Source organism: Manihot esculenta, chromosome 13, assembly GCF_001659605.2.
Source record: "Manihot esculenta cultivar AM560-2 chromosome 13, M.esculenta_v8, whole genome shotgun sequence".
In the NCBI taxonomy this organism is placed as follows: domain Eukaryota; kingdom Viridiplantae; phylum Streptophyta; class Magnoliopsida; order Malpighiales; family Euphorbiaceae; genus Manihot; species Manihot esculenta.
This window is the reverse complement of record NC_035173.2, coordinates 36,224,910-36,252,766: the sequence shown is the minus strand read 5'-3', so window position 1 is coordinate 36,252,766 and position 27,857 is coordinate 36,224,910. Positions and strand designations below refer to the sequence as shown.

The following is a 27,857-nucleotide window of genomic DNA, read 5'->3' as shown; positions in this document are numbered from 1 at the left end:
TCAGAGAGCTTTTTTTTGGTTATTCTGAGGGTATTGCAAAATTTCTACCAATAAAGGGTTGTGTGATTTCCTGTTGTCAACAAGTTATTCAAGTTTTACTTAATTCTGATAATTCTGAGTTAGGACTAATAATTTCTGATTATAATCATATTTTGGATTTTCGTGTCGACATTATAATTAAGTGAGTTAGAATGCCAGCAATAATAGCAGCTACATTAGTTAGAGCCTCCATTAACCATCTTTGCTTTCAGATGTGGGATGAAGTTTCCATATTTTTGCTGAATTTTTACCTCTAACACAAGTTGAATTTCTTTCAACATATATATATATATATATATTTAGGAGCATTAAAAGCATAATTAATAAAGATAAAACAATAAATTTATATTTTTTTAATGTACTCGCTCATATTATTTTTAATTAAATTATTTTTTAAACAATAAATTTTACTTTTAATACATATTAAATAAAAATCATTAAAAAATAAATAAATACATTATCTTTTAAAAATGGAAAATAATTTATAATTTGATATCCTTATAAAAGGAAGGAAAATCTGGAATTAATACATAGCAGGGTAGAAGATAATAACATTACTAATCCCTGTACAAAAGAAAAAAAGAAAAGGACGAAAATGAAATTATACAAATATCATATTTACCCTTAGACAGTTAAAACCTTTACAGCCCACTCCACTGTCATTAACCCCTGGACGCGTTTAACTTCTTTCCAACTTCACGCATTTTCTTCTTCTTCTTCTTCTTCTTCTTCTTCTCTGAAAAAGTCCGTTATCCCAGTCGCGGCTCTCCATGCCATGTCCACCCTTCGCCACCGCACTTCTTCAGGACCAAGCCGGTCCAACCGAGCACAAGAACCGGAAGAGGAGCCGTACAACATCATCCCCATCCACAACCTCTTAGCCGACCACCCCTCACTAAGGTATCCTGAGGTGCGAGCCGCCGCTGCCGCTTTACGCACTGTCGGGAACCTCCGGAAGCCGCCGTATGCCCAGTGGCATCCTTCTATGGACCTGCTGGATTGGCTGGCTCTTTTCTTTGGGTTTCAGAAGGACAATGTTCGGAATCAGCGGGAGCATATAGTCCTTCACCTTGCTAATGCCCAGATGCGACTCACTCCTCCTCCTGATAACATCGACACTCTCGATGCCACTGTGCTCCGAAGGTTCCGCCGGAAATTGCTGAAAAACTACACCCACTGGTGCTCTTATCTTAATAAGAAATCCAACATCTGGATCTCTGACCGTTCACATCCCGATCTCCGCCGCGAGCTATTGTATATCTCTCTCTATCTCTTAATCTGGGGGGAGGCGGCGAATCTCCGCTTCATGCCGGAGTGTATCTGTTTCATTTTCCACAATATGGCCATGGAGTTGAACAAGATACTCGAGGATTACATAGACGAGAACACGGGGCAGCCGGTGATGCCTTCGCTTTCCGGCGAGAACGCGTTTCTCAATTGCGTAGTCAAGCCGATTTACGAGACGATAAAAAGGGAGGTGGAGAGCAGCAAGAATGGAACGGCGCCACACAGTGCTTGGAGAAATTATGATGATATAAACGAGTATTTTTGGACGAAAAGGTGTTTCTCCAAATTGAAGTGGCCAATAGATGTAGGGAGTAATTTCTTCATGATTTCGAGTAACCAAAAGCATGTAGGGAAGACGGGGTTTGTGGAGCAGAGATCGTTTTTGAATTTGTTAAGGAGTTTCGATAGGTTATGGGTGATGCTGATACTGTTTCTACAGTTCGCGATTATCGTTGCGTGGGAAGGGCAGACATACCCATGGCAGGCATTGGAGAAACGGGAAGTTCAGGTTCGGGTTTTGACTCTGTTCTTTACTTGGGGTGGGTTGCGGTTCTTGCAGTCTTTGCTTGATGCAGCGATGCAGTGTAATTTGGTTTCTAGGGAGACTGTGTGGCTCGGGGTTAGAATGTTCTTGAAAAGTGTTGTTGCTGCTGGTTGGATTATTGTATTTGGGGTATTCTATGGGAGAATATGGAGTCAAAGGAACAGTGATGGCAGGTGGTCCGACGAGGCTAACAGGAGGATAGTCGATTTTCTTAAGGTGGCATTTGTTTTTGTGGTGCCTGAGTTATTGGCAATTGCTTTATTTATAATCCCATGGATTAGGAATTTTCTTGAGAATAGGAATTGGAGGATCTTTTATTTGCTCTCATGGTGGTTTCAGAGTAGGAGTTTTGTTGGTCGTGGATTGAGGGAGGGGCTGGTTGATAATATCAAGTATACTTTGTTTTGGGTTGTAGTTTTAGCTACCAAGTTTGCTTTCAGTTACTTTCTGCAGATTAAACCCATGATTAAGCCATCCAGGGAGCTGTTGGATCTTAGGGATGTTACTTATGAATGGCATGAGTTCTTCAAAAACAGCAATAGGTTTGCAGTTGGGTTGTTGTGGCTTCCTGTGGTATTGATTTACCTGATGGACTTGCAGATTTGGTACTCCATCTATTCATCTTTTGCGGGTGCAGCAGTGGGCTTATTTGAACATTTGGGAGAAATCAGAAACATCCAACAATTGAGGTTGAGATTTCAGTTCTTTGCAAGCGCAATTCAGTTTAATCTTATGCCAGAAGAGCAGCTATTAAATGCAAGGGGGACTTTGAAGAGCAAGTTCAAAGATGCAATTCATCGGTTGAAGCTGAGGTATGGACTTGGCCGGCCTTTCAAGAAGTTGGAGTCTAACCAGGTTGAGGCAAACAAGTTTGCTTTGATCTGGAATGAAATTATGACAATTTTCAGGGAAGAGGATATTATCTCTGATCGGGAGCTTGAATTGTTGGAACTGCCACAAAATTCTTGGAACGTCAGTGTTATTCGCTGGCCATGTTTTCTCCTTTGTAATGAATTGCTACTTGCTCTTAGCCAGGCCAAAGAGTTGGTAGATGCTCCTGACAAGTGGCTCTGGTATAAGATATGCAAAAATGAGTACAGACGCTGTGCTGTTATAGAAGCTTATGATAGCATCAAGCACTTGTTGCTTGAGACCATCAAGATCAACACCGACGAGCATTCAATTATCACAGTCTTGTTTCAGGAAATTGATCATTCATTGCAAATCGAGAAGTTTACTAAGACTTTCAACATGATTGCTCTTCCTCATTTCCATACCAAGTTGATAAAACTTGTTGAGCTGTTGAATAAGCCGAAGAAAGATCTGAACCAGGTGGTAAATACACTACAAGCTTTGTATGAGATTGCTGTGCGAGATTTTTTCAAAGAGAAGAGGACCATAGAACAGTTGAGGGAGGATGGTTTGGCTCCTCGTGATCCTGCTGCCATGGCAGGTATGCTTTTTCAGAATGCAGTTGAATTGCCTAATGACAGTAATGAAACCTTCTACCGGCAGGTTCGGCGGCTGCACACTATACTGACCTCTAGGGATTCAATGCAAAATATACCCAAAAATCTTGAGGCCAGGCGTAGAATTGCCTTTTTTAGTAATTCCCTGTTTATGAACATGCCCCATGCTCCCCAAGTTGAGAAAATGATGGCTTTCAGTGTCCTGACCCCTTATTACAATGAAGAAGTGCTGTACAGCAGGGAACAACTTCGAACTGAGAATGAAGATGGGATTTCCATAATATACTATCTGCAAACAATTTATGATGATGAATGGAGGAACTTTATTGAAAGGATGCGCAGAGAAGGAATGATGAAGGAAGATGAGATATGGACAACGAGGATGAGGGATCTTAGGCTTTGGGCATCTTATAGAGGCCAGACGTTGGCTCGTACAGTGAGGGGAATGATGTATTATTATCGCGCTCTTAAGATGCTGGCTTATCTTGATTCTGCCTCAGAGGTGGACATCAGGGAGGGTTCCCGAGAACTTGGTTCAATGCGGCAAGATGGTGGTTCAGATAGCTTTAAATCTGAAAAATCTCCTTCTTTCAATAGTTTAAGCAGGAATAGCAGTTCAGTCAATTTGATGTTTAAAGGCCACGAATATGGTACTGCTTTGATGAAATACACATATGTGGTTGCCTGCCAGATATATGGGACTCAAAAGGCAAAGAAGGATCCTCATGCTGAGGAAATACTGTATTTGATGAAAACTAATGAGGCCCTTCGAGTTGCCTATGTGGATGAGGTGAACACTGGGAGGGATGAGAAGGATTATTACTCTGTGCTTGTGAAGTATGACCAGCAGTTGGACAGGGAAGTTGAAATTTACAGGGTCAAGTTGCCAGGCCCCTTGAAACTTGGGGAGGGAAAGCCAGAGAATCAAAATCATGCTCTCATCTTTACTCGTGGTGATGCAGTGCAGACTATTGATATGAACCAGGACAACTATTTTGAGGAGGCGCTCAAAATGAGAAATCTTTTGGAAGAATACAGGCACTACTATGGAATTCGGAAGCCTACTATCTTGGGAGTTAGGGAACACATTTTTACTGGTTCTGTCTCATCACTGGCATGGTTTATGTCTGCTCAGGAAACGAGTTTTGTCACCTTGGGACAGCGTGTTTTGGCAAACCCTTTGAAAGTTCGAATGCATTATGGCCATCCAGATGTCTTTGACAGGTTTTGGTTCTTGACTCGTGGTGGCATCAGTAAAGCTTCTAGGGTAATTAACATTAGTGAAGACATTTATGCTGGCTTTAACTGCACTTTGCGAGGAGGCAATGTCACACACCAGGAATACATACAAGTTGGTAAGGGAAGGGATGTTGGGTTCAATCAAGTCTCCATGTTTGAAGCCAAGGTTGCTAGTGGAAATGGCGAGCAAGTGCTTAGCAGAGATGTCTATAGGTTGGGCCATAGATTGGATTTCTTCCGGATGCTATCCTTCTTTTATACGACTGTGGGATTTTATTTCAACACAATGATGGTCATTCTGACGGTATATGCATTTTTATGGGGCCGCCTCTATTTGGCTCTTAGTGGCGTTGAGGCTTCTGCTATGGCCAGTAGCAGCAGCAACAATAAAGCGCTTGGTGCTATTTTGAATCAGCAATTCATCATCCAACTTGGGCTTTTCACTGCACTTCCGATGATAGTAGAGAACTCACTTGAGCATGGATTCCTCCAAGCTGTCTGGGATTTCTTGACGATGCAGCTGCAGCTCTCATCTCTTTTCTACACATTCTCCATGGGAACTAAAACTCACTTCTTTGGTCGAACTATCCTTCATGGAGGTGCAAAATATCGGGCAACAGGTCGAGGTTTTGTTGTGCAGCACAAGGGTTTTGCAGAGAATTACAGACTCTATGCTCGTAGTCATTTTGTGAAGGCGATTGAGCTTGGGCTGATACTTACAGTTTATGCCACACACAGCACTATAGCTAAGGACACTTTTGTTTACATAGCCATGACCATCTCTAGTTGGTTCCTGGTTGTGTCATGGATCATGGCTCCATTTGTTTTCAATCCATCTGGCTTTGACTGGTTGAAGACAGTGTATGATTTTGATGATTTTATGAACTGGATTTGGTACAGAGGTGGTGTGTTTGCCAAAGCTGAAGAGAGTTGGGAAAGATGGTGGTACGAGGAGCAGGATCATTTGAGGACAACTGGTCTTTTGGGAAAGTTACTGGAGATAGTTTTGGATCTACGTTTCTTCTTTTTCCAATATGCAATTGTCTATCAATTGGGCATTGCTAATAACAGTACCAGCATTGTTGTTTACATGCTATCTTGGATTTATGTTGTTGTTGCTTTTGCAATTTTCTGGGTGATAGCATATGCTAGGGACAAGTATGCTGCAAGAGAACATATCTACTATCGTCTGGTCCAGTTCCTTGTCATTACACTTGGAATAGTTGTGATAGTAGCCTTGCTTGAGTTCACACATTTCAGATTTATGGATTTATTCACCAGTTTGCTGGCTTTTATCCCCACTGGGTGGGGATTGTTATTGATTGCCCAAGTAGTTCGTCCCTTTCTTCAGTCCACTCCACTTTGGGGGCCAGTGATTTCCATGGCTCGCCTTTACGACATAATGTTTGGAGTGATAGTTATGGCCCCTGTGGCATTTCTTTCATGGATGCCTGGGTTCCAATCAATGCAGACAAGGATCCTATTCAATGAGGCATTTAGTAGGGGCCTCAGAATCTTCCAGATAGTCACAGGAAAAAAATCCAAGGTTGATGTGTGATTTGAGGTAATCTGAACTGGCAATATTTTCTTCTAAAGAGAAATTTTGTGGTTCTTTTGTCATGCTTTGTTTTTTATTCTCTGCTTGTTCTCAAGTTTAGCCAAAGAAAGTTGACAGTCCTAACAACTGAGAGGGTGTCCGCATTTGTTCAGTCATGATTGAAGCAGAATTTTTTGTATTTTATGAAACACTCTGACCATTTGGTTACATATTTTCTGACAGAATTACATGGTTGATTTATAGTTTTTGTAAGATTTTCAAGCCCTCTTCCCCCATTTTTTATTTATTAAATATCATATGATTCTTAACTCTCCCTGATTTTTGAGTTGTTTATTCCTCCAGTTGCATCCTCAGTTTCTAGCCCTTTTGGATTTTGCAAATGTTTGAAACTTCAATGCTAATATGCTTTTGGGAATCATTGTCCCAGCTGAATTTGACCTTTTCTTATTAATTTTTGTTACATGTGTTTTGAGAGAAATAGTTGGTTTGCTTGCTCTTCTGTTTTCCATATTCTAGATTTTTAATCTTTTAGGTGATATTACCGGGCTGAGGACAGAGGAAAACTTGGTGCCTGGCTTTGGTTGTTGATAATGGCATCACTAATTAATTGTTGGAAAAATTACTATGTCATCCTATATCATAGGGAAACTCATTAGTTAATTTTTTATTTTGAAAAATATATTAAAACATTCTTGAAACTTTTAAGAAATATACTAAATAGTCACTCCGTTAATTTTAGCGGTTAAGTGTTGCACAAAAATCTATAATTCCTTTCCTTCAAAGGGATTAAATAGTTGATATTTTTATAAAATTGAGAAACCAACTAATAAGTTTTTTTAGTCCACGGAAATTCGTTTAAAACTATTAGAAGGATTAACTAGTAGGTTGCTTAAAACCTCAAAGATAATTTGATGTATATTTCAAAATTGAGAAATCAACAAATGAATTTCTCCTATCTAAATAGGAAATTTCCCTTAATTGTTTCCTTGGTAACTGCAAATAACTTGTTTACACAGCGTATTTGTAGTCTTGTAGACAGACTTAAGTTTTCATATGGGGATGCAAGGAAGTCAGGATTGGATCTCAAACTTATTGAATTTGATAGCACAAATTATGTTCAAGTTTGATTTGCACTGCAATGCCATTCTTAGTTTTCACTCTTTTCTCTCACTATATATATATATATTAAAGTTTTTATTTATCATAAGAAGAGAAACTACTTGAGAGTTGGTGATGTGACTAGGAAATAGACATGAAATTGTGTGATACCGTGATAGCACCTTGCAATTCTTATATCCCAGAAAAAAAAAAGATTTAATCTTGAATATATGTTTTATACTAGAGCATCATGATACGTGGTATTAAATTTTTCTATGAATGGTAGCTAAGCATAAATATCAAGTAGTTGCTCTTTTGCTGTTTCTATACATTATTTGGATTCTATGTATTATCATATGATTGATCTATTTCTAAGAGCGCCAGGTTATATTTTGCAGCTTTGAAGTCAGGATGCGGTGATTTTCTTTTCATTTCTTCTGCGCAAGTCCAACGTGATGGAATCATAAATTCTGAGAAGATGGGAGAGCATAATTCTGTTTGGTTGGTTCTGCATTCCGGGATTCATTTTCATTGATATTGTAATTAGTGAGATATCTGATGCTTCCATTCATGTATGTTTATTTGAGGGGGCTTTTGGTTATACATGCTTGAACATCCCACATTTCTGAACAGCTCTTGACGTGCAGTGTCTATAAAATGAGGTTAGTGACTTAGTGCGGTAGTCCTTGGTAGAGTATTTTTTATTCTTTTCTGAGATGTGTAGCTATTTTTATTTATTTAATTATTTTTAACTCAGTAGTTTGCTTTGATTTCCTTGTCCTGAATCCTGTGATTTTTATGGTGGTTTGTACAAGGATAATCATCTTTATGATTGAGAGACAACCCAACCACTAACCACTTTGCAGCCTTTGATATGGGTCTGGATCTTTGGGATTGCTAGGAGCAATGAGCCCCAAGTCTTACTCATGTAGGTCCAAATGCATCCTAATTGGTCTGGATCTTTGGTGGCCTGGTAGCCTAAGAGCCCCCAAGTCGTGACATTTGTCGGGCTGATGATGTGAGTTGGAGCTGTTGGATCTGCATGCTTATGCAGTGGTTTGATACCAACTGTCACAGCACCCTTGTGTCGCAATCAAGTGAGATTCACTTAGAAAGTTAAAAATATAACATATCTGATTATATTGAATGCATCTAATCATTCTTGGATGACATAAAAGGAACTACTTTATAAAATAGTTTTTTGTCCATTTAATTCCATGCAAAGTATGTTAAACTAATAACTAAAAATTTGCTTCCTAATAAATCAGCATGTCTCATAATAGTTTTTTGTCCATTGAATTGCTTCTAAGATATTTTATTAATAATATATAGTTATCTTTTTTATTAGTAAATTGTAAAATTTCATAATTATACTTTTCAGTTATTTAACTATAAATAATTAATTAAACCAAATACTTTGGTTTAATTATGTTCAATACTTTGTAGTTCAATTTAATATAGTTAATTTTTTAATTTCATTAAAATGCTGACCCTACCCGTTAATTATGGCTACGCAGTTTGATTTGAGTGCAAAATAGCACGCTTTACTTAAAATTTGACATTGAAATTAGATTGAAAATATTTGATTTGATTTGATTAAAATCATATTTTTTATTTTAGAAAAAAGGAAATTGTAATTAAATAAAATTAAAATTAAATTTGAGATCAATGGAATTAAAATCATCAATTATGCTCGAACGGGGCGGGACTTGAGTCCACCCCTAATACCCATCTGTTCGTATTTGGAATACAATAGTTTGTCAAGTGAATAGAATCCTGAACTTTAATAGATAATATAATCAAATAGTTTTTTCCATGATAAAATACTATATTTTATTACTATTTTAGTATTGCAAAAATAATTGTAAATAAAGCAATTATTCGAACTCAAAAAATAATTCATTTATTTGACTAAAATAATTAAACTTAATTTAATTTATGCAAACTTGATTTGGACCGTATCTACACGTGGAGTTCTCTGGTGTTGCCGACAACATCTTTAAGGGTAACTTGACTTGACAAGGTGTCATATTCATATACCCCTTCTCGTATTTCAATGTCTTTATTATCTTCATTTCTAAGACCCTGTTGCCCAGGATAACTCATTTAAAAAATTTGAAATTTTTAAAAAAATATAAAAATTATTTTTATTTAAATATAATTTTTAAATTTTGTAAAAATAATTTTTTTTAAAATAATTTATTAAAAAACAATACATTTAAATCAAATAAGTTCTTATAATTAAATAGTTATAGCTTTCACTCAACTTCGCCCAAATATTAAAAAAAAAAAACTTCACCACCCAGACATTCAGAAAAAAAAAAAATCTTCACCAAATATACTGTACTAAAAATTAAGAATTTCATTATTATTATTATTAAGAAAAAATAAAAAAAAGTAAGCGTTTATATGATTATAAAGTTTTTAATTATTAATTATATAGTGTGTAATAAATACTTTCAGCTATTTTATAAATAATTAGAAAAGTTAATGAGTACATGAACATAAATTTTCCTTTTAACCTTTTTCTTATCTTAAAATTGAATTGGCTGTTAAATATGTGTGTATCTATTATTTATTTTATAAAATAAATTATATTTTAATATTTAAATTTTAAAATAATTAATAGATTAATTCCTACATTTTTTAAAATTAAATATCTAAATTTTTTAAATTTCATTTCATTCAAATTACGATTTATTTATTTATTTTTTTCATTAATTTAACTATAAATAACCATTCAAACATCTAAAAAGTATTTTTTAAAAAAATATTTTTATAAATGATATAATATATATAAAAATGATTTTTAAATCAAAATAATCAAAATATTTTGTCCTGTCGCAAATTAACACTGCAGTTTACTGGAGTTGTATTGCTTTGTGGGTTTATTTTAGTTTCGGTGATTAGGATTTTAATCAAATTGGAGTTGGAGTTTACGAGTAGAGTAAAGATTCCAAAATAGAATATTGTGATTCGTAGGGACAAGAGTTTTGAAGGTAAAGAGATCGCTGTAGAGACGGCAAAAAAATGACACAGAATCCGTGAAGAGGTGAGGATGGTATTGGTAGAGGTGGTGATAGTTTTATTAAACGGTGTTTTTTAAATTAAAAATATTTTTATTTTTAATAAAATTTTGCAATTTTAATAAAATAAAAATATAAAAATTTAATTGTTGATTTTAAAAATAAAAATTAATTTATTAATTATATTAAAATTTAAATTAAAATATAATTTTAGATAAAAATGCATGTCATTTGTTTATTTATAAATATAAAAATATTTATAACAATTCATTTAATATAACATTAAGAAAAAGTATTAAAGCCAAAAAAAATTATTTATATATAAATATATATGAGGGGGCACGTTTTGCAACAAAAAAACATGATATCCCCCCAACATGGTTGCTTCTGGAACTCCAAGGAAACGAGAAGAATAAGACAAGGCACCATGAAATCGGATATCCAAGGAACAGAACACCCTCTCCCTTCACTGCTCCGCACCGCACCGGACGCAGTGGCCCACGCTTCTTTATTCAGCGGGCCCCACGTTGACTCTGGATCTAGACGACGCTGACGCCGTTTATCCTCCCCCCGATTTATTTATTAATTACCTGCTTCCACGTCGTAACACTAACACTAACAGACTCTCCTTCTACGCGGATCACCACCACCTTTTTCACTCCCTCCATGATCTGTTTCCTACACAATTAAATTCGCTCTGTTGCTTTTGTCTCTTTCTACATCAAAACGATAAGGCAGAATCAGCCAAAGCTGAAGAAAGAAGAAGACTATCTCCTTCTCAATCTCGCGTTCTCCTGAGGAACAACCACTGAACAACATGGAGAGGCCTCTGCTTGGAGAAACCAGCGGCGATGCAAGCTTCAAGGAACGAGATCAAATGTCGACGTTTAATCGCCGCTCTGATGCCATCACTCGTGGATCTCGTTTACAGAAGGCTGCTGCTCTTGTCGATCTGGTATGCTCTTCATTCAATTATTATCCACGTTTTGTATAATGCTCCACTGCGAGTGCTGTAATTATTATTTTGCGTTTTAAATCTTCGCCGGAACTTTTTTTGTTTATCTAGGCGGAGGACGGAGTTGGTCTACCTGAGCAAATTCTTGATCAATCAAACTTTGAAAGCGTTGCGAAATACTACTTCATATATACTAATTTTGATATCATTTGGACTCTGAATTACTTTGCCTTGATAGTACTCAATTTCTTGGAGGTTGGTGAGCGTTTTTTTTTTTTCTGGTAGTACTCAATGTTGCTTAGCTTTGGATCCTACATATTTAATACTGTCTGACCTGTGCAGAAACCTCTATGGTGTTCAAATTATCCTGAGCATTCGTGCGACAACTCTAGGGACTACTTCTTTCTTGGGCAGTTGCCTTACTTAACTGCTGCAGAATCTCTTATTTATGAGGTATCATTAGAGATGTACTTATTTGTAGTGTTCCATTAATTGGAAACCTCAAAAGTCTCACTCTCCGGGTATGTTCTTTTGCCAGTTACATGGTTTCTGTTTCTTCTGCAGGGCATAACACTCGTCATACTCGTAGGAAATATTTTCTTTCCAATTACATATGAAGGGTCCCGTATCTTCTGGAGAAATCGTTTGAATCTGTTGAAGGTATTTGTCTATGGTTTCCTTCTTGGAAGTTATTTTCTAACTGTTGTTATCTTTAGTTTTTTTATGTAGAGTTCCCTTATAAATAATGGATTTAGTTATGGAACTCAATTGTAATATGTTTGTATTTATAATTTTGGAAACAAAACAATCGGATATTCTGCTTCTACTCATAACTGAAGTATATTAAGGTTGTGTACTTGTTGGCCTATCTAACAGCCTGACCAATTGCGTATGTAGTTACGTTTCCAACTAAATGATATGCACTTACGTTCTGTTTTGCCATCAAAACATAAACCCACGATCAACAATCTCGTCTTCCTGTAAATTATTATATGAACAGGTTGACTCTCTGAAAGCTATATAATCAGTTAGAAAATTCTTAACTTGTACAGTATAAATATTCAACTCTGTTTTGCCATTCGGTCAACAGAGTACCTATGCAAATAGTTTATTGTTGCTATCTTCACTTACTGAAGATCTAAATTCTGAAGATGATAGGCTTGCTTATGCTCGCTTGAAGACTATAATTGCCTACTGTTGCATCAAATCGATCTCTTCATTTTCATCTGTCAAAAAATGACTGTGAATGGCTTCATGTTTATTATATTCTCTCTTTTCCTCTTAAGTTGTGTGACCTTATTTCATCTTCTATTTCCATCTTGATTGAACAGCCTTGCTGTATATTTTACTATATTACATTATTAGTTGATGTCTTAAATGTTATGTTTTAAGTGCATGCTTTCTATTTCTTCAACCTAATACTGCCCTTTTTTTTAATTTGAGTTTTCAGGTCGTTTGCCTATCAATTTTGGTGGCTGATTTACTGGTGTATTCTCTCTATTTGTCTCCTGTGGCCATTTATTATCTTCCTGTCAGAATTGCACCATATATAAGGGTTATCCTTTTTATCCTGAGCATTAGGTATCATGTGTTAATATTATTGTTGCTCATGCTAACTTATGTTCTATCCGCTTGTTCATCCCCATGAAATGTAGAATTAAGCAAAGCATTGCCATGCATGCTCATCAACTTATTTTTCAAAGTTGAAAATGATAAACTGTTGGCCAGTTTTAGGTTATGAACTCTACCATTATCCTCTGAAGGTATTTACTTCTTTTTTCCTCTTAATTTTATTGGCTTATTCTACTCTCCACAACCGTAATTTGGTCATTATCTATTCTATGCCTTTTATGTAAGGTACCATTGTGATAAGATTTCAGTAGGAACCTTCAGGATGTCAAAGTTCCTTCTTTTGTGTGTTCTTTTATGCACAGAAATTGCCACTTAGATATTGTAACAGGGCCAACTAAAAGCTTAGATTGAAAGTTGTTTGAGATTTCTGTCTAGTAAACTTCTTAAGTGATCATAAAAAGAGGAAAGATAAACTGGCAGATGGCATGGTCTAATGTTTTTATGTTTCAGTTCTGTATCATGACTTGAAATTGGTCTCTATCGCTGAATTTTATGGGTGAATTCTCAAACAGTCTTGGAGCAGAAATAGATTTTATTGGGTGACATGAATTAATCACTTTATAGCCAGTATTTCCAAGATCTAACATAATTTTTCCTTTTTTTCTAATTGGATAAATGGATGTGTTCTCTGGAGTTAAAAACCTTGTATTTTTCATTATGTTTCTCTTCCACCCATTAAAAGAATCATGGGACATAATAGCTGGCTAGGCCTTTAATGAATTTTTTAATGACCCAAGGACCAGAAGATTGATATAAGTTGGTTATGAGCTGTCTTGAGCAGTCAAACTCAATTAGATTACTGTCTAAAGATTGTGAAGTAGCTTTTTAATGTCACTGTAGTGAACACGTGTTTAATATTACTGTTGGCTGTCAAACAACTTGTCCTTATTTTTTTATGTGTGATTATTTTGTCATGACCTCAGGGACTTGCAGAAGGGTATTATCATACTGTCTGGAATGCTTGGAACATACTTAAATGTCCTGGTTTGTTCACACTTCTGTCATCTTATCTTTATTTTTGTTGCAGCCAGACTAGCAACCAATGTTAGTTTGTAAATGTTCTGATAGTGCAAAAATTTGGGGAAGGCTGGAGGGACACCTCACCCATTTAGGGTGTATTCTAGAAGGGAGAAAGGACAAGGCAAAAGGAAAGGAATATATTAAGAGTGAGGATTGGCTGATGCTGATTTGGTGCAGAGGACACCTGTAAAGAATTAGTTACAAGGGAAGAATATTTGGATTCTTAAAAAAAGGGTAAAAGGGAGGAGCAAGGAGGAGGAGGGGCTATGGAGAATATTGTTTGTGTGGGCAGAAGGGTTATTTCTGCATAGGAGTGTTTCCTGGGGCTGTTTTGATCAGTCATTTCCTTGTTCTTTGTCTACAGGATATCTGTCTTCATTTTCTTTTCTTTTCTTTTCTTTTTTTTTCCTTTTATGCAAAACTTGGGTTAAGATCTCTGGTTGTAGTTTCTTTTTCTTGCTGTGAGTATTTCTCTCTGAATCAATGCAATCAGAACTTTGGTGACCTGACTATCTCAGCTGCTGTTGATATTTTGTTCCATTGATTAAATTCTGTGTTCACCATTTCTTGTTTGTTTCCCCTTGCTCTATCATGTTTTGTCTCATATTTCCTAGAATATTACTTTCATTGGAAGTTTACTTATATTTCTCATATATTATATTCTGAATCTGATATGCTCTTTTTCTGTATAAATATATGTTACGTAATGTTTTATTTCTTCCTTGACTTATTGATGTCTGTTTCCTTGAATTGTAGGCTCTATGGCTATTATTTCTTCTGTTCTCCAGTTGGTTAGCCTATGTCATGTTTGAAGACACCCAGCAGGGAAAAACAGTTTTTACTTCATATGGCACCACATTGTACCAGATGTTTATTTTATTTACAACATCAAATAATCCAGATGTGTGGATACCTGCATACAAGTAAGCTTGGAAAGTGATACAGGAGATTGTTTTACGTGGTTATTTTAAGCTTTCTATCTGCTTATGTGTTGCCTAATCCAGATTCCAGACATTTCCACAAAACAAACGTAATGAGGACATAAAGGTTGATGTGTGCTGAGAGAGAGAGAAGAATAAGTTCTGTTCAAGGAAACCGTTTTATATGAAGTAAAGGCATCAGAAGAAGTCAAATATCCCTGAAAACCTACTCTTACGATCCTACTAGTTTGGATTTATAACTTTGTTAAGTTACCAATCCTACTAGTTTGATTTATAACTTTGTTAAGTTACTTGTGATGTCATTCATCTTGGATTTGACGCATCCTCAAACAGAAAAATTCTGAAGGCTAGACCTGTTGAGAACACTGGAACTGCATATTTGTGTGCAGCAGAGCCTCATAACAGAGCACAGCCTTACAACCTGATGTTAAATAAGTTATGATGCTTTATGCTTAGCTAGTAATAATTGGTATGGCATTAAGTTGGGACAAGATGGCTAAACAATATTTTGACTGCAACATTATAGAAGCTCCATCTTGCGCAATATTTATGTCTAATTAAAAGATATATGTTCCCCTTAATGCTTGGTCGCTCTGCAGCAATCTGTTAGATAAGCCACTTATAAGCTGCTTATCTTGTTGGATATTGCTTTGTGTTCATGAATTATTATTATTTTCTGATTTGTCTGTAAACAATAGGGGCCTTATTTGGAGGTACTAACCAATATAGAAGGTTCCTAATTAGGAATATTCAAATCCTTGGAATCCTAATTAGGTTTGATTATAGGGAATTTATTTTTATTGTAAATATTTTTACTTTAGGTTGATTTTTTGTGTATAAATACTCAAACCTTATAAAAATTAATTCAATTAGAATAAAATAAAAAATTCCTTCTAAAATTCTTCATGGTATCAGAGTATTTTCCTAATTTTAGGATTTAAATTCAGTTTTTCCTCTTTAGGATTTCGAAAACCCTAGATCTACTTTTTTTGGTACTACTCTATTTAGGGATCTTTTCACATCTCACTGCCACCACCAGGAGGATTGCCGGACTGCTACTGGTCAGTCGTCCGCCAAAAAGTCACGCGCGTGAGGCTCACGCGCCCTTCCTTCCCGGTGCGTGAGACACTGTCCAACGGTGCTACGCTGTTCAGTCCACTCCGGCGCTGGTTCTGATCCCTTTTCTGACCATCCCGTGCCACTACTTGGTCTTTTTCGGCGTGGGAGACATTTTTTAGTATTTTTTCCGGCCGTGATTCTTTTCGGTAGACTCGTTTTGAAGTCGCGCCTCTGATCTGCTTGGACCTGTGCTTTTTCACCGGTGAACAATAATTTTTCCAATAACAATGTTTTTTTCACTATCTTTGACACAAAAAGGGTGGTTTTTCTTGAAATGGTAGTGACTTATATGGGTAATATAGTGACTTGGTGGGTTTATTTGATAAAGGCAAAGAATGATGTGTTTTTTGCTTTCAATTTTTTCACAAGATGGTTTGTACTCAATTTAATACTAGATAAAAGTTTTGAGAACTGATAATGGCATAGAGTACATGGATGATGAACATTTTTTTGCTTATCTGGAGTTTAATGGAATACTATATCAAACTAGTTGTCCTGCTAGACTGGAGTCGCTAGCGCCGGGCGATGCTGGAGGAAGAGTCGCCAGCGTGTACCGGTGAGCGGCGCGTGGAGGCACATGGGATCGGGTCTGGCGATGGTGCTTCACCGGGAAGCCGATGGGAAGCCGGCGAGGAGAATGGGCTAGGTGGTGAGACCAACTGATTTCCAAAAAGTCTCCAAAGTAAGGTGGCAGATCTGCCATTCATGGGTGAACCAAGTTTCTTAACTCTGATACCATAAAACCGATGATGAAAAGAAGAAGAAAGCAGACGTTTTGAGAGAAAATACTTGATTATTCCCCTCAAGCCAATTGGGACATATATACTACTTACAAGAGTACATACTAGGTAAAAAAATAAATTAATTCTCTAATTATATCCTAATCATATCACATAATTATATATCTAATTATCACTGCAAATCTAGGCTATTTATAGAAAGAATCTCAATAAGAAGCGTTGACCAACACAGAAGGTTCCTAATTAAGAGAATTCAAATTCTTGGATCCTAATTAGGCTTGTTTACAGGGATTTTATTTTTTTGTAAATATTCTTAATTTAAGTTGATTTTTTATGTATAAATATTCAAATCTTGTAAAAATTAATTCAATTGGAATAAAATAAAAAACTCCTTTAAGATTGATACTGACTATTGCTTTCCTGTGCTGGCCTTTTTTTCTTATTCATAGAGCCGAAGCAATGCCATTTTTTCGCATAATTTGTTAACCAGGGATAGGTGGAGATGATCACTTAATACTTATGCACAAACAGCTTATATTGTTTGTTATCTTTTTTCTTTTACAGGGATTCACGCTGGTATTGCTTGTTTTTTGTGCTCTACGTGCTACTGGGTGTGTACTTTGTCACCAACTTGATCCTTGCTGTTGTATATGACAGCTTCAAAGGTCAGGTAAGGTTGCGAGTGTAAACAATGTGACATGCTGTTTTTATATTTTTGGTCTCTGTCTCGTTTTCAAATTTTGGTGCTGTTTCTTTTAACTGTTTCAATAATATTTCCATAAACTTTTTGTGTTTACAAGAATAAAAAGAAAGGCACATGCTTAAATCTTCATTTTGTTGTAGCTTGCAAAACAAGTTTCTGCGACAGACAGCATGAGGAAAAGAATGTTGATGAAAGCCTTCAACCTCATTGATAAGCATGTAAGTATAATGTCACTTCACAATTAGATCTTCTCCTCACCTGCTCTACTATCTTTCCTTTCAATGCATTATTTCTTGGTGGTTATTTTACAACTAAATTTGCTTAAGTGCGTATATATGTGTGGTTTTCCAAATATTGGTCTTTGTGCTAAACATTTGTTCACTTGTTAAAATTTGATGTCCACTTCTAGACAACACCCATAAAGTATTAGCAAGAAATCTTAAAGAGCTCTTTTTAAAAATGGCATATCATCCTCGAGTCATAAAAGAAGAATGCATCCTTAAGGTATGCACAATACCTTTTAAGTGCAATTAGGACTAGAAGTAGGATTTAACTCCTTGTGGGACACATTTTTAAAACATTTTGCGTATGCAACAAAGACCTATCAATTATTATCATAAAGAAGAGGTAACTACGAGTTTATGAGGGAATAGTAATCTTATGCTTGGATGGTATGGATTTTTGCTTCTTTCAATCTGCCTGCTATTTTTACTTTTTACATTTAAAGTATGATGTAACTATTTTCATACTAATTACTCTTGTACCATTTTCTGGTACTACACTTAATATTGTTGTTTTTGCATCATTACTAATGGGATTGCTTTCTCGTACTACAGAACGTCAGATATCTTGATAAGGAGCAATGTATTCATTTGTTTGAGGAACTGAACAAATACCGGTAATTTTATGTTACTATTGTTAATAAACTACATGCCCCATACATCTGAACCTGGTTTTTGTGGATATGTTAAGAACCTTAACATGTCCTATGTGATGTCTGAGAATGGATATGACATGAAATAAAGAGGTGGCTCTAAGTGTGGGATAACAAAACCACTCGAAGTCTCTTGTTTTCTTTCTCAATCAATTTGATGACATTAAGCTGAAACATTGAACCATGACACTATCTACTCATCATTTAGCATTGGAATCTAAGATGCATATAAAGTTTTTCAGATATTTGATGTGTAGTTTTCTATGTGAAATCGAGATTGTGTATATTATTTTTTAATGTTAATATATGTATTGAGAACAAACCCTTAATATATTGTGGTTAGGACTCTGCCAAAAATATCAAGAGAAGAATTCGAGTTGATATTCGATGAGCTGGATGATAGTCGTGATTTCAAGGTAGATTCTTATTTTTTCTTCCTTTGTTTGAAAAACCTTTAGTTTCTTTTTTCCCATTGATAACATTTTGACTACATGCATATTCATTAGATAAGCATGTGAACAAAAGCAAATAAAAGAAGAACAATAAGAAGATTAATTCATATTTATTAAAAATGATTAATATGTATGCACAAACTATGTTTTAAGACTTAAAGTTCATGGAAAAGTTACAGTATTTATTTACTAACTTCTTTTTGCTGTGCTATGAGTTGATTATTTATGTTCCTCTTCCCCTACACAAACTTCTTCATATCTACCTGGATTGTAATAGGTTTTTCTAATTATTGAAAACTGGCAGATTTTGACTCAGCTTATAAGGCAAACAAATCTTCTCATCTAGCAAAAACACCAGTTTTCTCTTCTTTTTCTTCAGATCATCAATATCAATTGAAAGGATTCCCCCCACCCCCCCACCCGCTCTCCCCTTGTTGTTGTTGGTGCTTCAATATTCTCACGTTTAGAGAATCAGTTATGTTCTTTGAACAAACTCTAATCTGAAATGCTAATGGGTGATTTTGATTAAGGTTGTTTCTTGCTGATCTGTTTGTGCTTTTCCCAATGAAAAATACATTTGTATATAAAGAAACTCAATAAGTTTACATTCTTTTTTCTTGTTTACATGATGATGCAGGATATTTTATTAAATCATACATGTTTAAATAGTTTCTTGTTATATGATATTTGCACTTGCGTCACCATTTTTAAGGAAAAGAGGGCTGATTTTATACGTTCTAGCTTGTATATATCTCTTTAGAAGTTTATCTGCAGTTGTGAAGTCATTTGGCTATATTGCTCATTGTCCTCTTATCTTTTGTGAATTCATCTATTTTCTTATGTAGATCAACTTGGAAGAATTTTTTGACCTTTGCAATGCAATTGCTCTTAGATTCCAAAAGGAAGATGTTGTAAGTTGTATCATTCTGAAACCAAATCTTAAGGAAACTTCTTAGAGATTTTTTTGTTTCTTTGAGACTCTGGATTTTGGTTGCAGCCATCTATCTTCGAGTATTTACCTTCAATCTACCGTTCACCATTCTCTGAAAATCTGAAAGCCTTCGTGAGGAGCCCCAAATTTGGCTATGTGATATCCTTCATTCTTCTTGTGAATCTGATTGCTGTGATCATAGAAACAACGGTAATTTAACAGAGCTAATCCTCAATGATTTTGTTGCCTTTTCATGGTCAATATATTGGCTAAGAGTTTGTTTGATGTAAATGAATTCCAGAAAGCTTGATGGAGTTAATTGTAAATCCACATTTGACATGGTTGGTATGCACACATTCATTTTGAATTTAATTACATGGAATTGGTTATACTTGAGCCAATTCCATCAAGGCTGTAGAATTTATAAATGAATCTTATACTAGTAAGACCATAAATCTGACTTAACTAAAAGTTGATTGAATTTGCAAATAAATTTAACTAAAAGTTGATTGAATTTGCAAATAAATTCTACATCCAATTTGCATAATATATCGACCATATGAAATTCATCTTTAGATAAACTCAATCAAGAAATATCTAAGAGAAGATCAACAGAAAGAAGCTTCAGGATCAAAATCAATGAGAGGCTTTCTATAATTGTATTGTGCTCTATGATAAAAAGTATTACTTAGACTACTTAATCATCTGCTTGGAAAGTGGAGATTGTTGTCTTGATCACAAAACCAAAAATTTCAAACAACCAATAACATTAATCTAGTTACTTTCTTAATGACTTTGAATATTTAAATGCTTACTGAGTTTTACAAACCTTATATGTATGTTATGTATATTGAATTGCAGCTTGATATAGAAAATAACTCCGCTCAAAAAGTGTGGCAAGTGGTGGAATTTTTCTTTGGTATGTTTTTTTCCCTAATATCTACTGCATATTATAATACGATAATTATCGTGTTTATGTTCCATACAATATGTTGACCAACATAAAAGGTTCCTAATCAATTCAAGTGGAATAAAATTAAAAATTCCTTCCAAAATTCTTCACCATAAGATCAAACTTCGCATGATTCAAGAAAGTTTCCTTTGCATTGATGGTTCTTTAAATTAGTTGTATATTCCATTCTTAAAGGTTAGTTGCATATTCCATTCTTAAAGGTTAGTAATTGTTCCTTTATTCACTTGATACTTCAAGAAATAAGTCCATCTTAGGTGAAAATTGGATTTTTATTTATCAAGAATCAACTGCTTAATAACTCAAAAACATTATAATATAAATGTCTTGGTATCTCATAATGGTTTATGTTATGATTACAAAAATTACATGTGTATTCAGCTTCATGATTGCATGTTTCCCATGATCCCATCAGGTTGGATCTACGTTCTGGAAATGGCACTAAAAGTATACTCTTTTGGATTTGAGAACTACTGGAGGGATGGTCAAAATCGTTTTGATTTTCTAATCACATGGATAATAGGTAAATTTCTTGCAAAAAAACCATTGCCAGGAGTTAATTCCTTCTTCTCCCTTAATCCACAATTTCTTCCAGCTAACGTTTTCATATCTAGTGATTATTGCACTGACATTATTTCAGTAAAAAATTATTATATTTTGTTATCGTTTGGAATCCATTTCACAAAGAAATGGTTGATTAGTCATTTTGTTTTTTTTTTTCCCTTCTTTTCATCATTTAGTAGTGAATTTATGACAAAGTAGGATGATCTGATAAAAATAATTACTTTCTTTGCCTCAATCTATTGTCGCACTGTAATTTGGATGGAGACTTCTTCTTGTCTTTTAGTGCTGGTTGCTTGGAAATGGATTATTGCGCCATTTCCGTTAGATGACTCTCATTCTAGTTCCATGTTTGGCACCAAAAACAAGCACAAAGGGAAAAAGTTTGTTAGACATCCAATCCCGCATTTGGACCTAGGATTAGGAATGAAAATCCCCCAATGGCAATAATCTTGAAAGGAAACTATTCAGCTTTCCAACAGTTTGGCTTCTAAAAGAGGTTGCAATTTGTAGTTCCAATTCACTGAAATTTTCCAGTTTTTTAAATATTAGTAGCCATAAAATATATGTCAAAGAACAATATACATTGTGCTATATAAAAATAAATTTATCAAAAGGAATATGCTATGTAGGCATGATGTCTCTGACTGTTTGTTCCTTGCTATATTTTAGAATACAAAGAAAATAAAATATTATTTCCTGCAAATCAAAGAATGCCCTTTTTGTGGTGTAAAAGAAGGCTATAATGCCCAAGATCTGTTAATCAACTACAACAAATCAGGTGAATGAATTTGATCCAACATCACAAATCTGCATTTACATATATACGATTGAAAAAAGAAAGGCAAAATGGCAGGCGTATTTTCGATGCTTTGTAGTGTAAATATCTTTCTAACTTTGGCAAAAAAATTGTATAACTGAGTTGATCTAGATCCAGATTCTTCTCAGTTTGGTAGGAATTACAATTACTTTTTGAAAGCATTACATGGCAAATTTTTTAAACAATATATATATATTTTTGGTTATGCTGATTTTTCCTTGCTTTTGACATGATGTCAAGACAAAATATTTGTTTGTAAGACATACTATGCTAGGCTGCAACATATAACCATGACAATAATTTTATGTCTGCAGTTATTGGAGAAACTATAACTTTTGCATCCCCTCATGGACTAACTTTTCTTTCAAACGGTGAATGGTAAGGACTATTTATCCTTCGAATCTCTGGCTATTCCTTATCTTTAAATATATATGCATCATGCTACTTTCATTTCCTCCCCTTTTTTTTCAGTATATGTTTACTAGATTTTCAGTGAGTCTTAACAAGTAAGATGGATGATTACGATAACCTTGTTTGATCTTTTACCTGAATTGTTTTTAACATACTGTTCATGCAATGGAGTGAATTCTTAAGAGATGTGTACAGTTTTGTAGTGTTAAATTGCTCATATTTTCAAGGGTAAGTTCCTGGTTGGTACTATTACCTATCCAAGGATTGCAACTATCAGCTAGGTATGGTTTGGACGGTTGAATGTTTGTGCTCTTGTACATTCATATGTGATCAATATTTTAGGCTTTTTCTTTATTTTTTCTTTGTTGGTTCATTGATATTATACATGTGTATGATGGATATATTTGTATTTATCGAATCAAATGTGATTCTGCATTTTGGCGTTGATCGCTCTGCTCTTATTTTGACACCTTGAGAGCATTAGTTTTCTTTTAGGAAATTGTAAATTGCACTAGGTATTATTATCAACCCTTCATTTGTGATGGATTGTTTCCCTTTTTTTTGTTTACAGGATTCGTTATCTTCTCCTGGCAAGGATGTTGCGATTAATAAGGTTGTTGATGCATGTCCGAAGTTACCGAGCTTTTGTTGCCACATTCTTAACCCTCATACCAAGTTTGATGCCATATCTGGGCACAATATTTTGTGTCCTGTGTGTTTATTGCTCTCTTGGTGTACAGGTACATTGGGTGCTTTCTTCACCTGCTTACCTATCAAATAAAATTAAATTGCACTCTACTTCATAGGATTTCTTTTCTGATAGAGTTAGAAACAAAATGTAAGCTAGATATTTAAGGAACAGATCTTAATATGATATTGTATGAATGAAATGGTAGAAATGCCTTCCAATCTAGAGTTTTCTCCAATGCAGTGCCTCTCAACAATAACAAACAGGAATTCAAAAATAAGCAGGAAATTACTCCTGAACCAGCTAGCTCAGCGGTAGCCATTCAAAGCAAAGGCAAATGAGAGTGCCTCCTCTTGTTGCAACATACGCATTTATACTCCAGAAATAGGGCCTCTTCAATTCTTGGCACATGTTTTTATCTGCAATTCCTTCTAACTGAACAACCCCCAAATTATTCCCTTCCAGCTGCCATTTTCTGGAGTATTCTATTTCACATCCCAGAGCTTCTTTCTTCCTGACATCCCTTCTATAATACACCCTTCATGGTCTTGGGTTCTAGGCTTCTAGCCCATATTCCTCGTCCGCTTAGAGGGCTCTTCTATCATTTTCATGTTCAACTTAATGCTTCCCAGTAATATCTTTGAAGTGCAGAGAAACTTCTAACATGTACTGCTTCCGCTTATTTTATTTTCAGTGTGAAAATTTAAAACTAAGTTTCTTTTGCTTCCAGAACTGTTCTTTTCTATAGGCCACATTTTAGTACAGTTGTAAATGTCTATGATTAATATAGTTTTGGTCCTAAGTCAAATGGTTCATCAATTTGCTGAACCTGCTTTTTGCTTGATCAGCTGTATAATCAGATTGTCGTTTTTTCAAATGTATATTTTTGGGATCCTATTCAATATGTTAGGTTATATTTCCCTTGTTTAATGTTATGGCACTACTTGTTTAATCTATAGATCTTTGGTGGAATTGTCAATGCTGGGAACCCAAATCTGGAAGACACAGATCTTGCCGATTCCGAGTATCCTTTACGGCTTTAACTGAACCTTTTCCTTTTCTCATGCACCTGTAATACTTTGGCACTGTACGACAAAAGTAGCCTCTGATCTGCCTGTAGATAGCTAAAGTATAATTGTCAGAGTATGTCCTCTCCTGTGATCATATAAAGAACTATCAACTAAATGTGTGCATTTTCATTTGAGCCGACTCTGAAATTGTTTTTTTTTTTTAAGATGAGGTTTTAGGATTAGGGTTATGTTGTTCATCAATACTTATAATCCTTGACAAATTCAGTTACATACTTTTCAATTTTAATGACTACCCAAATGGAATGGTGACACTTTTTAATCTGCTAGTGATGGGGAATTGGCAAATTTGGATGCAGGTAATCTTACTATTTCATGATTCTTTGCATCTTGTCTATTTTTTTCCACTTTTATCATCATAATTACCAGATTTTGTTATATTTTAAATGTTAAGACAATAATCTATTCAAAATATCTCTCTGGTAAATTCTGGGAACTTCAAGTTGCAAAGAATCCCAATAAAATATGTTATATCCACTCGAGATTTTGCATTGCATACGACATCCAACATCAGAAAGTAATCTTCTACCTGTTCTTGCATTCAACAAAAAAAAAATAGACCTTTATCTGTTTTAACTTTTCTACTTTATTTTATAATTACTGGAACCAACCATCATTTGCTCATACCATTCCAGAGCTACAGGGACTTGACAGGAAGCTCTTGGTCCCTTGCATATTTCATCAGCTTCTACCTTATAACTGTCCTGTTGCTTTTGAATTTGGTGAGTCTCTTCAGCATTGCAGCTTATCTAGATCTTTTTTCTCTTTTATTTCTTATAAAAGCAACAACTTTGGGATAATGAATGTTTCCATTGAAGATGAATGATTAATGTAGAGCTGAATGGAGTTCTACTCTTTTGCGGTTTTGCCTTATTATTGGCAGGAAGAAGAGCACATTAGCCTAAGAGAGCTATGTGGATACTTGATTCTTTTTTTACTTTCAAAAGAAAATTCCATCAAAATCTTAAGCACATTCCTCTTTAAGATGATATGCATTTCTAGTAAAGTATTGAAATAAGCAAATGGTCATTTCAATGGAACAGTGGGTAGTTTTCTCATGCAATGAGCTTCACAACATGTGAAATATTTTGACCGGCTAGTCCAGAAGCTTCTTGTTGATACATTAGCATGGGTTATTCATCTGAATGACAAAGAATGAAGTTATAAAGCAAACCATTACCTGACAGTCAAAGTATGATGACTCGGTCTGTTATCAAGCATGAAACCATGGATAAATGCTGACCCACCATGAAATGGGCATGAATAAAAAGTATTGAAAAGGACAATTTTTCTTTTCATTATTTCCTAATAATAATAGGGCTGAGGTTTACAAACTAGTGAAAAACTTTGGAATTGCTCTCCTGTGATAGGTAACATAGTAGTCGGAAATGAACTGTCATTGAATTGGATCTTTCTCCTGTAATATATTCACCTATGTGTTGTGGCTCCTTAGATCCTTAGCCAGATTGTTTATTGCAATGCATGTTTTTAGTACTTCAAGGTTGTTATTAAATGTAAACTTAATAATTCCAATGAATTTCAGGTCGTTGCTTTCGTCTTGGAGGCATTCTTTGCTGAAATGGAACTTGAGACATCAGAAGAAGGTGAAGACAAGGTGGGTGTTGTAAACTTTTTTTTTTCTTTGAAGACATGCATGCTTGTTTTGAGAAAGCTAAATACGAGTCCTTTTTTTGAGTAGATCATGATGTAGAATGTTCCGTTGTCAAGTTAAATGCGAGATAACTCCCAAGCTTGATAATGAGTTAAATGCGAGCTGTTCCTAATATAATCTAAATGAGCGGAGCCTGAGCTCAGTAAAAGATCTAATGCACCAAACCTAATTTCTTCAAAGCTTGGCTCAACTCATCTACAATTTCTAATGTTATCATTAGGTTGCTGCCTCTTATCCATATTAAGTTTTGAGTTTCTACAATTATTCTTTTTCTATCATTTTGGCTTTTCTTGTTAGATATATCACCTGGTGATTATCACAGCTTTGCTAATTGCTGAATCTAAGTGATATCTTTTGACTTTCCTCATCTAGGATGAAAGAGATACAAGGCGTCGGCGCCGATATGTTGGGTATGTCCGTAGCTGTTTATAGAAGTGAAAATTTGCAGTTTACTTAATCCAGATATTAGATGCTAAGAGAACTGGAACTTATTGTTTTGATTGGTGCAGAACAAAAACTCGCAGTCAAAGAGTTGATATTCTCCTCCACCATATGTTGAGCTCAGAGCTTTGTGAAAATCGGCCCCCTGACCAGCCATAACTCCTTTTACTCTAATTCTGGTGAGTGAATTTAATGTCAGCATCTCTTGCTACGTATTCTTTGTGATGTGATGTATTCAAATCTTATTGAAATCTTCATTCTTGTTTAAATTTCTGGATAACAGAGTTCATCCTGGTTAATTGGGGACAAGGTAGAAAGAACTGCAGAGAATGTTTTACTTGTTTGCTTTTTGACCTGTTGCTGGTCTACGAATTGAGCATCAATGATTGAAGCAGCTCTTCTCAGAAAATGACACCAGTCTTCCCTTCAATCAGCATGAAGTACGTATTCAGGTCGATGCTTATATTTCACACGTATATGTAACTCCTGAAGCAGACCCATTTAGCCATGGGTAACTTGGAAATTTGTTTCTAGATAATTTGTTATGTTTCTGGTTTCTAGCTTCCGATACAAGTAATCAGTCAGTGCATTATGCAATTAGAAATTTTTGTCAATTATTTGCATTGTTTCTCAATTTTCTTGAAAGATCTCTTAAGAGTTGTGGTATCTGACAATGAAAAATATAGGCAAAGCTCAGACTGATCAAATCTATTTGGCAGTTGATATTTGAGCGGGTGATGTGGGAAAATTGCAATTTAACCTTATAATTTAGAAATTTTTGAAATTATACTTTACATTTAAAAAATAACCGATTAAATTTTATATTTTAAATGTTTGGATAACTGTATCATAACAGTTAATAAACTAATGAAAAAGTCACGTTACATATGTATGTTATGTAATATAATATAATTATTAAAAAAATATTATATTTTTTAAATTATTTTGTAATTTTATTATGTATTTTAAAAATAATTAATTAAAATTTTTTATTTTAATTATTTAATTAATTTTTAAAAAAATTGTTTTATTAGTGAAATCACTGTATAACTATAATTATATTACATGAGTCTTATTAAACTCTTAAAATCAAATTTAATTCTTATTTTCTATAATTAATTCAATAAAATGTTAAATATTGAATGAGAAATAAATTAAGAATTATTTTAAGAATTGAGATGTTAGAGAATTGTTTAATGTTGAGCTAATATGACAAGTATATTGACAGAATTCTATAATTTTTAAATTTTGTCATTCTAATTCATTCAATAAAATTATCATTAAATTTGAACTTTTTAATCTTGAGTAATTCCAACCATTATCAAACTGGTAATTTTATAGTATTTAAAATGATAAAAGTATATAATTTTGATCAAGTAATCATATTATATTAGTTCAACTCTAAAATAATTTTTTAAATTTTTTTCTCTAAAATAATTCTTAATTTACTTCTTATCAATATATAACTTATTTAGGAATATTTTAGAGAAGGAATTTAAGAGTTGACAGAGAGTTATAT

The 27,857-nt window shown here is 34.6% G+C and overlaps 2 protein-coding genes and 1 non-coding gene across 4 annotated transcripts; all 3 read left to right on the top strand.

Moving 5' to 3' along the window:
• The first annotated feature begins 692 nt into the window (after positions 1-692).
• LOC110630162 (callose synthase 12) lies at positions 693-7,990 on the top strand. The gene is made up of 2 exons (XM_021777511.2): positions 693-6,142; positions 7,633-7,990. Exon 1 carries the CDS (start codon positions 815-817, stop codon positions 6,134-6,136), a length of 5,322 nt encoding a protein of 1,773 aa, XP_021633203.1. The 5' UTR covers positions 693-814; the 3' UTR covers positions 6,137-6,142; positions 7,633-7,990.
• On the top strand, positions 3,774-3,854 carry LOC122721640. Its single transcript, XR_006348344.1, has one exon. It is a non-coding gene; the product is annotated as a small nucleolar RNA J33 (small nucleolar RNA).
• Positions 7,991-10,873: 2,883 nt separating the features above from the next.
• On the top strand, positions 10,874-27,049 carry LOC110629098 (two pore calcium channel protein 1). 2 transcript variants are annotated; one of them, XM_021775977.2, is made up of 24 exons: positions 10,875-11,215; positions 11,327-11,470; positions 11,558-11,668; positions 11,780-11,875; positions 12,666-12,796; positions 13,771-13,831; positions 14,624-14,790; positions 17,232-17,337; positions 17,511-17,588; positions 18,207-18,268; positions 18,648-18,720; positions 19,602-19,667; positions 19,754-19,897; positions 20,549-20,606; positions 21,073-21,180; positions 22,353-22,416; positions 23,021-23,189; positions 24,097-24,161; positions 24,434-24,524; positions 24,861-24,947; positions 25,769-25,840; positions 26,270-26,307; positions 26,407-26,517; positions 26,622-27,049. In XM_021775977.2, the coding sequence occupies exons 1-23, from the start codon at positions 11,078-11,080 to the stop codon at positions 26,495-26,497; spliced, it is 2,220 nt and encodes a 739-aa protein (XP_021631669.1). In that variant the 5' UTR covers positions 10,875-11,077; the 3' UTR covers positions 26,498-26,517; positions 26,622-27,049. The 2 variants fall into 2 exon arrangements, with proteins under 2 accessions (XP_043805119.1, XP_021631669.1); XM_043949184.1 differs by lacking the exon at positions 24,861-24,947 and having other exon boundaries at positions 10,874-11,215.
• Positions 27,050-27,857: the final 808 nt, after the last annotated feature.

Bases quoted from the DNA above. Each gene is read 5' to 3' on its own strand.
- LOC110629098 (XM_021775977.2), top strand. From the start codon at position 11,078: ATGGAGAGGCCTCTGCTTGGAGAAACCAGCGGCGATGCAAGCTTCAAG. The intron at 20,607-21,072 runs GTATGTTTTTTT...TGATCCCATCAG, and splicing joins AGTGGTGGAATTTTTCTTTG to GTTGGATCTACGTTCTGGAA. The intron at 24,162-24,433 runs GTATCCTTTACG...TGACAAATTCAG, and splicing joins ACAGATCTTGCCGATTCCGA to TTACATACTTTTCAATTTTA.
- LOC110630162 (XM_021777511.2), top strand. From the start codon at position 815: ATGTCCACCCTTCGCCACCGCACTTCTTCAGGACCAAGCCGGTCCAAC.